Source organism: Callorhinus ursinus, unplaced genomic scaffold (assembly GCF_003265705.2).
Source record: "Callorhinus ursinus isolate GAN/ISIS: 27379988/994484 unplaced genomic scaffold, GSC_fseal_2.0 scaffold70, whole genome shotgun sequence".
NCBI lineage: Eukaryota > Metazoa > Chordata > Mammalia > Carnivora > Otariidae > Callorhinus > Callorhinus ursinus.
Window position 1 is genome coordinate 5,434,544 of NW_027397132.1, and position 9,096 is coordinate 5,443,639.

The 9,096-nt window shown below is 65.8% G+C and overlaps 1 protein-coding gene across 4 annotated transcripts in view; it reads left to right on the forward strand.

Annotated features, from left to right (window-relative positions):
- The first annotated feature begins 801 nt into the window (after nucleotides 1–801).
- Nucleotides 802–9,096, forward strand: part of MICALL2 (MICAL like 2) — a 19,868-nt gene continuing 11,573 nt past the window's right edge. For 2 of the 4 annotated variants that reach the window (XM_025863776.2, XM_025863777.2), the window contains exons 1-2: nucleotides 802–1,116; nucleotides 8,323–8,371. In XM_025863776.2, the coding sequence (XP_025719561.2) occupies nucleotides 974–1,116; nucleotides 8,323–8,371 (192 nt within the window). In that variant the 5' untranslated portion in view covers nucleotides 802–973. Of the gene's footprint in view, nucleotides 1,117–4,814; nucleotides 5,645–8,322; nucleotides 8,372–9,096 lie in introns of those variants that run through there. The other 2 variants (XM_025863780.2, XM_073886280.1) reach the window with 2 other exon arrangements.

Below are 9,096 nucleotides of genomic sequence, written 5' to 3' on the forward strand. Positions count from 1 at the left end.
AAGTCACCGCCCATTTCTGTTTCCGGCCGTCCGGTGGCATGGCCTCAGCCAGGGCTCCCGAGAATGTGGAGCGGAGCCGGCCGGGCAACTGGGGGCCCCCGGGAGGGAGAACCCCATGACTTGTCACAGATGCTCACGGTAGAAAACCGGACCAGCACGACCCCCGAGGGGCATGGAGCCCCAGGAGCAGCTCCGTGGACAGGCCCCGCGGAGGGAGACTCCTAGCGTGCAGCACCTCCCCCCGCGCCCCCCAACGCCAGCGGGGCCACTCGGGGACCGCGCCCCCTTCCCAGCCTCAGCGCCCTGGGCTGTAACCCGAGAAGCGGGACCGCGGCCTCACCCGGCCCCCCGCCAGCGTGAGCACCCAGGAGGAAAAGTCCCCTGAAAGCCCGGAAACGCGAGGGGCGTTCCCGCACGGGAGCGGGGGTGTCGGGGGTGGCCTCCCGGGGTCAAGGGTGCCCAGGGCCAAAGGCAGGCCGGGGCGCTCCACCACTTCCTAGCCTCAGTTTCCCCGTCTGTAGAGTGGCTTTGCCCCTCTCACTTCTCCACGATGGTTGGGGGGAGGGCGTTGAAAAGAAAGTCCCAATGCAGCCCAGGAGTAGTGGAGGGCGGAGGGGCTCCGAGGGGAGGTGGGGTGGGCGTGGCTCCGGGAGGGGGGGCCCTCGAGGGGCGGGTCCTGGAAGGGGCGTGGCCGGCCTGAAGCGGAGCCTGGCGGGAGCTGGCCCTAGGGGCGGGGCCGTGGCCTCCCCTGGGGGCGGGGCCTCTCGGGGGGGCGGGCTCGGGCCGCGCTCCCGCCGGCCGCGCGGCTGAGGCTCCGGGTAGTCCGCGGGCTCCGGCGGGGCTCCGGCGGGGCTGCGGCGGGGATCGGCGCCGGGGGTCGGCGGGTCCGCCGGTCGCGGCGCGGGCGTCGGTCCGCGGCTCCGGGAGGCGCAGTCGGAGCCCCGCGGCCGCCGGGGCGCGCGCCGCTGCCCGCATGGCGGCCATCAAGGCGCTGCAGCAGTGGTGCCGACAGCAGTGCGAGGGCTACCGGGACGTGAGCATCACCAACATGACCACGTCGTTCCGCGACGGCCTGGCCTTCTGCGCCATCCTGCACCGCCACCGGCCCGACCTCCTGTGAGTGCGCCGCAGGCGGGGAAACTGAGGCCGGGGCTGCTGGCGCCGCCCGGCGGGGGCTGTGTGGAGAGCCGCGCGATGGGGCGGCGCGGAGAGGGGTCCCTGCAGCTACCACCCGCCCGGTGGCCTCAGTTTGCCCGTCCACTAAGTGGAGCTGGGCCGGAGCCAGGCCGGCCGGCCGCCCCCGCTGGCTTAGTCAGTCCGTGAGTCAGGCCGGCCTCCGGGCTGCGGCCACAGCCACTCCTCCCCACCCGCCGCCTCCCTGGGAGAGGGCCGGCAGGGCTGCCCTTCTGCGCCCCCCTGAGCGCCCAGGGAGCGCCACCCACATCGGGGGTGCTGCGCCCCTGCCCCAGCCGACCACGGCACCTTTAGGAATGCAGCCCAGGGACACTGTGGGGGAGGGGCGGGCGCAGGCCTGCCTGGGCACCCTAGAGCGACAGGTATGAGTTGGAGGCTCAGCCCCTATCCCTGGGAGCCAAGAGACCTGGGCAAGGGAGTGGACTAGGGCGACTCCCCCAGGAAGGTCTTGGAGTGGTCGCTGGATCTTGTCCCCACGCTCCACTCACTCCATCGGTTATTCACTCAGCAAACGCTCTTTGGCTGAGTGGCTGGGACCAGGCTTGCTGGGGCAGAGGTCTGTGTGATGAGGGCCTGGCCCCTGACTCATGTGAACTGGAGATGGGTAAAGCTCCAAGGGAGGGTGCCAGGCCTGGGGCGGGGGGTGGGGGGGACTGGGGCTCAGGAAGGCTGTCCTCAGAAGGCCACCTGCCTTCTGGAAAAAGCATGATGTTCAAAAGCATTCTGAGAAGCTAGGGCTGGATCCAAGGGTAGGGTGGGGTGTGTGTTTGCCGGGGAGGTCTTGGGGCTGGGAGAGGCCAGAAACAGCACCTCAGTGAGATGGGGGAACTGAGGCCCTTTCTGTATGGATGGGGAAACTGAGGCCCAGAGACCAGACACCCTTGTTCAGAGCACAGAGCATGTCCGCAGAGCCAGGGCTGGCCCTCGGGGCTCCTCCCCTGCACTCAGATGTACTCTGTACTCCCAGGCACTCTCCGAGGAAGCTAGTCTTGACAAAGGCCTACACGTACTTCCTCCTCCTGCCCAAAGTTGTGAAATGCATTTATGGAGCCTCCTGGGGGGGCCCCATGTGGCATCTGGGCAGCAGCTTCTGCCCCCTGCCCAGGGATGCAGGTCAGTTACCCCTGGAGGCAGAAATGTTGGGCAGAATGGGCTTTGATGGGTAGGTGGTCTAAGGGTGGGACCTGGAGTGGAGGTGGACAGGCTGAGCCCAGCTGGGAGCACGCAGGGTCCCAGGTGAGGCTGGCTGGGCCTGGACAGGGCAGCATGAGAAGCCTGCAGTTACAGGCAGATAGGGTACGGCCGTCTGCTGGTCAGCAGCCTGAGGACGACACCATGGGTGTCACTGGAGATTTGGGGCTTTTCCGAGCCCTGGGGGCTTCTATCTGCTCCTTGCTGCACTGGATTAGAGGCCTGTGTGTGTGTGTGTGTGTGTGTGTGTGTGTGTGTGTGTGTGGCACATGAGCCTGTCCCAGCATGCATTGCCCAAGCGTGAGCACAGGTGTGCACATATGGGTGTGTACCATGCTGGATGCTGGCACAAGCAGGTGTCATATAACCGTTCCTTTAACCGTCAATGAGTGCCTGCTGTGTACTCAGCACTGCAAACTGAAGAACATGGACTTGGCCCTGCCTCAGGGAGTGACATTGAGGGCATCACTTACCTCATTTACTGCTGACTTGGTTTTTGTCCATCTGCCCCCACTGGCCTTTAGCTCCAAAAAAGGTAGAGATGTCTTTGTTGGTACTGCCTGTCCTCAGTGCCTGGAACTGTGTCTGGCACATGCCAGGTGCTTGGTAGATAGGAGCACATAGTCGGAGAGCTACAGATAAGGGCATGCACTTAGGGCTCTGTAGGGATAGTAGGAGTTTGGGCTCTGCAGGTACCTGTTTGCAGGGGGGGAAGGGAGAGGAGGCCACATGACCATGGAGGCCGAGATTGGAGTGATGGGGCCACAAGCCAAGGAACGCCTGGAGCCCGCAGGGACGTACAAGGAACCGATGTCCCCGAGAGCCTCCAGAAGGAGCATGGCCCTGCCGACGGCTTGATCTTGGACTTCTGGACTCTGGAACTGGAAGGGAGTGCGTTTCTGTTTGTGGTCAGCAGAACATTAGTACACACCTTTTGATACGTGGCAGGTGCTGAAGGGGCTGGTGGAATACCGTGCATGTAGTCGGTGCTGTATACATGCTGAGTGGGGCACATGCGTGTCCTTTGTTGTGCCTTACACACCCTCCCCTGCCCCCAGTCCCTGTGCTGCACACCCACCCCCAGGGGTGCAGGGAGGGGAGGAAATACGCAGTAAGGCATAGTGCAGGATGCCACCGTCCTGGGGACGCTTCCGAGGCCAGACTGGGGCAAGCCCCCCCACCATGCTCCCCGTCCTTCAGAAACCCTCTGGCCGCAGGAGAGTGGACATCCGGCTCTGTGTCTTCTGACTTTGCCACCAGGAAGGCCTTCCCTGCGCCCCATCTCCAGCCTTCCTGCTGCACCAGAGCTGCTTCCTCCCCACGGCCTCCTTGGGAGCAGCTGCAACGCGCCAGGCGCTGAGCCAGATGGGGGGGTGGGGGGGGGTGGGGGGTGCGGTCGGCTGCTCCCATCCTATAGCTCTGCTCCTGCCCCTGCCCCCCAGGTCGTGCGGCCCTGCTCCCGGAGGCGCGTGTGACGCGCTGGTGGCCCCGCGGGGGCCCTGGGAGGTATGCGTGGGTCGGGAGGCGGGCGCACCCGAGACGCCCCACTAGAGCTGGCCGGGCAGCACCAGCACGGGCCCCTCTCTGGTCAGCCTGCCCCCAAGTTGTAGGCTTTCTCGGATGGGCCTCCAGGGTGCCCGCCCCAGGTCTGTTTCCCCAGTGACGCCTCCTCTGCCAAGCAGCCAGGTGAGCGCGGGAGCCTCCAAGAACAAACAGTGCCTGCCTGCCTCGGGCAGTAGACCTGTCAGGGCTGGAGCGCATGGCTGGGCTCCTTCCCCTTCTGGACTGACCAGGGGTGGCTGAGGTTTTCAGGGGAGACGCAGGAGGTAGGAGTGGCGGCTGCCACCAGGAAGGAGGGGGCAGGAGGCTTTCCCGGCAGCTGACAGAAGCACCTGAGCTTCCTTGGGCCGTTTGTAGGGGTTGTGGATGGTGTCCCCAAGTGGGGGTTCTGCTGCAGACTCACTGGGCCTCCCAACCCTTCAGTCCCATGGTGGGGGGACCTGATCTTTCTCAGGTCCCTCCAGCTCGGGAGGCCGATGTCAGGGCTGGGGCCGAGCCAGTGGTTTTGGGTGTCTCCCTGGCCACGGCGGGGCTCCCTGAGACGTGCCCTGAGACTCGCACGTAGTCCGGAGTCAGGAGAGGCCCCCACCCAGATGCTTGGAGACAGCACTGCTTCCCTTCCTGGGCCAGAGCAGAGGGTGGGCTGGGCTGGCCTTGCCTCCCACACCGGCATCTTGGCCAGCAGGAAGCTGCCTGGGGACAGAGGCCTTCTGTTCCCCAGCCTGAGGGCCTGCTGCCCAGGCCCCCGCGGCCGCCTTCCAGCAAGACTCTCCAGGATGGACATGGGGAGCGCTGCCAGCCCACCTCCTCAGGGTCGCCCGGGGCCAGTGCCCTGTGATGCCCCCGCTCAGGCCACCACAGGAGCCGCAGGGCTGACTCTTGGCTGGACCGTACCCCGGGCCAGGGTTGGGGGTCAGGGTCTGCTCCGGCCTGGGGGAGGCCTGCAGCTGGGCAGCCAAGGCTGAGGGGTCTCACCTGTCCACCAGGTGCAAGGAGGTGGGGCCCTGAGTCCTGGGCCCTGCACCCACCAGGACCCTTCTCCCTGCCTCGGGCCTCGGGCACCTGGTGGTGTCCCATTCCTTCCCGTGCCCTCCACCTGGCCCGAGATCTGTGCTAGCATGTGCCCAGCCTCTTCCTGCCCTTCTGCCGTGGGGCTTCGGTCTTGTCTCTGTCCCTCTCCGTCTCTGTGTGTCTGCCTGTGTCTTCCTCTCCGCTCCCCTTTCCGGTGGGATTAACTCCAGATGTGCTGGGGGTGCCTGGAAAAGATGCCTTCCCTTTGGTCAGCCCCTCCCAGCCCAGCGCCCACCCCCCACGTGGCTGCATTTTTTTCTGGGAAATAAACAGTGTGAGGTCAGCTTTCCAGGAATTTGGAAGGGGGTACACATTCCCAAGAGCCCCGAAAGCCTGGGGGCGGGGGGCTGGCTGGCGCAACAGCGTGAGGTCAAGTCTTGGTCAGCTGTGGCCAGCAGGAGGGGCCGTGCCTCAGGCTCTCGCGGCCAGGCCGGGCCGGGGCTAGGCACACACTGGCGCCCGGCCGATGGCAGACAAGTCAGCGGCCACAGGACACACATGTAGACCCAATGAGCATGTTCACGGGCTGGTGTCGAAAGAACAGACGGACGCCACAGAAGTCCCCTCGCTTGGCGAGCCTGGGAACGAGTCCATCAGCCAGCATTTGCAGAGTACCAGCTGTGTGCAGGTACCTTGGAGCCGTACCAGAACGGAACTGAACTTGAATGACAGGAATTAGACTAAAGCATGATCTAATCAGGGTGGGAGGGGGTGAGGGTGCCCTGAGCTGCAGCCCACCCGGTGTGCAGGCTCTTGGGCTACAGCTTCCTCGCCGAGGGGCAGCCACGAAATGGCCCGTGAGGTGCAGCTCATGCGTTTTGGTCCAGCAAGGCCTTACGTGCCACCAGGCCGCCTCCCAGAGGGTTGGCCAGAGCCGGGCTGTCAGTCTGGGGCGACTGGAACAACAGACATGCGTCATCTGAGTCAAGTGCCAGCAGGTGGGCCCCTCCAGAGGCTCTGGGCCTCTCCCCTTGGTTGGTGGAGGGCCGGTGTTCCTCTGTGTGCTTCCAGGTCCTGATTTCCCTTTTTATAAGGACGCCAGTCGTTTTGGATTAGGGCCCACTGTCATGACCTCATCTGAACGGGATTCTGTCTGTAAAGAAGATCCTGTTTCCAAAGGTCACGTTTTGAGGTCCTGGGGGCTAGGACTCCCAACAGATCATTGTGGGGTTCCCAGGTTAGCCTATCCCCACAAGAGTCCCCAGTGGCGGTCGCGTTGGACTTCCTGATGGGGACAGGCGCGGTCTCCTTGGCACTCTGAAGGGTTTGCGGGGCAGCTCAGTCCAGAGATTTCTGCCAGCACCGGCCCCAGAGCGCCAGGCCAAGCAGCCCTTAGGGACAGAGGCGACGCCGGCCGAGCCCCAAGCTGAGAGGCAGAGAAGCAGACAAGCGTTCACTCGGGGCCCTGTAGGGTGCCTCTGGGGAGCGGCCGGGGCGGGTGTGCCAGGCAGGGCAAGTGTGTTCCGCACGGAGGGAACAGCGTGGGCTGAGCTCGAGAGGCTGGGAGGGCAGGACCCTGGGCGGAGAGCTTGCTTCAGGAGGGGTGCGGTGGCCCTGAGACTGGCCGGGGGGGGGGGTCCGGCCCCGCTGTGGAGGCCTTCGGGGCCCAGGGTCCTGGGGCGGTGGCGGTCCTTGACCTTGGGTGGAAGGGCACCTCAGCAGCTCTGACCTGCCCGCCTTGGCGCCTGCTCAGTGGGGGCCGGCACCACCGCGGTGAGGTGCTCCCTCAGGATCTGGGCAAAGCAAGCGCCCGCCCCCCCGCCCCACCGAATCCACCGGGCGTGCCGTGCACTCCGTCCCCGCAGCAGATGCAGGGGGCCGGGGGCCTCCTTCGCCCACGTGTTTGCAGACAAAACAGAACTTGTTATCCTACCCTCCCTCCACCGGGGCATCTTGCTGAGGATGCGGCGGTGTGGGTCACTGACCTAGGGCAGGTCTGGAAAAGAGATTGAACTTTCAAAAGGATGGGCTGGGGGAGGGAGAGGACCCCTGCAGACGGAGGCCCCGCCTGCCGAGAGCCCCCTGGGCCACGGATGGAGCTGGGCCACTCTGCGTGCCGTGGACGCTGGTGGGACAGACCCAGGGTGACCTGCGTGTGGCCACGCTGAGGAAGCAGGAGGGTGCCACGCCCCCCCCATGCCCCTCTGGCCGTTTGTCCACCTGCAGACAGAGCTGCCACCATCTTGTCCTGTGCACAGAAGCACCGTCTGTGCTCATGGGGTGGTCTTAGCATCTGGAACGTGTTACCTGGGAGGTGGTCTGAGCAGACGGTGAGGTCTCCCTGAAGCTGGGCAGGGTGACGGACGCGGGGCTGGAGGCCGGCGGAGGCCTCCTCAGAGGGAGGTGGGCACACGGCAGCCCCATCCCCTCCCCACCGTGTGGCCTCAGGCCAAGGCCGCCACGCCGCGCTGCAGCCAGGCCCCCCAGTTCACACTGGAAGCTGCTGTCCTCCTCCCAGATGGGGATGCTGAGGCCCGCGGGGGGCAGGGGGCTCCCCCAGGGTCCCACAGCATAGCCCCGCTGGGTCGGGACACGGCTCCAGCCTAAGCCCTTTCCCATGCTGCAGGGCTTCCAGAACCATCCAGCGCACACTGAAGGGGCCGAGCTGCTGTGGAGGCCCCACCGATGGGTATTTGAGTGGCCTGTGTCGGGACAGGCGCCTGCTGGCCTGGTTGTGTTTTCTGCTCCTAGCCAACGGCCTGAGGTGTGCCCGTGTTGGGTGGGGGCAACCGAGTCCCTTCCAGGCTGGGCCTGGCACCTTGGACATCCGGCACCCCCAGGGTCAAAGGTGGGGGGGGCCCTGACCAGTGGGCAGCGTGGGGCTACGACCCCCACTGCCTTTTATGTCCACCCCCTGGTCTCACTCCTGGGACATGGGCCTCCCGTGACCCACGAGGCCATGAGCTTCTGGGAGTTTGGAAGCAGCCCACTTGGACATGTGCCCGGCTGCACTGCCCAGGCTGATGTCTTTGTCTTGACCAGAGGTGGCTCTGGGAGGACAGGGCCCTGCAGTGGGTCCTGGCTTGGCCGTGGCCCTTCCCCACCCTGTGGGGACCCACCGCCCAGAGCCCGCCCGTGAGCCTGGCAGCAGGGGTAAGGGCTCAGCCTCTGCAGAGCATCAGAGGTGAGGGCCGTGGCTGTGGGGGCTGATGGTCTCCGGGGTGCTGGCGGGCACTGCTGAGCCCGGAACAGGGCCGGCTCCACCCACTCGTGGTTGCCGTGGGACCTAGTGCCTTCACAGCCGCCACTCCCGGCCTCGGTCTCCCTCCCTTTGCTGCTTTGGACACCTGTATTTTTCTCTTCCAGAGACTTTGATGCTCTCAGGAAGGAAAACATTTATGAGAACAACAAACTGGTGAGTGCCCCTGCTCCTGCCTCCACGCCGGCGTGGCCAGTCTGCCCCGAGCCATCACCCAGGTCCCAGGTCCCCTCGGGCACCACCAGGGCAGTTGCGGGAGGGGCCGGCCCTGCAGGTGAGCACCTGGCTGCTGAGCTCCGCAGCCTGTCCTGAGCCCGGTGACCCAAGGCCAGAAATAGCCTCTGGTCTGGCGCCGGCGCCCTCCTGGGCCCCTTTTTCCTGTTGGGGAAGGACGGGGTCGGGAGTGGCTGGGCCCCGGTTCCCATCCAAGGCAGAGCGGGGACCAGAGTTGGCTCTGGGAGGACCAGCCCTGGGGTGGGTCCTGGCGGGGCCGTGGCCCTTTCCCACCCTGAGGGGACCCCGTCCCAAGTGACAGGAAGTCCTGTAGCCTGCGGGCGGGGTGAACACATGGGGACAGTGCAGCAGAGCTGTGTGCGGTCATCCTGAGGGGACAGGGCAGGCCTCGCCCAGGAAAGTCTCATGGAGCCCATGGAGCCCCCTGGGCACTTCTGGGAGGGGCGAGACTGTTGCGGGGGGCTGCCAGGGCAAGGGCGCTGGGCTGGAGGGCACCTGGCTGGTAGGAGAAACAGCGAGGAGGTCGCAGCTGGAGCAAAGTAGGGGTGCGGCCAGAGCAGAGTGGGGGCATGGAGGGAACAGAGTAGGGGCGTGGCTGGAGCAGAGTGGGGGTGCCAGCGGGAAAGTGGGGGTGCGGTGGAGCAGAG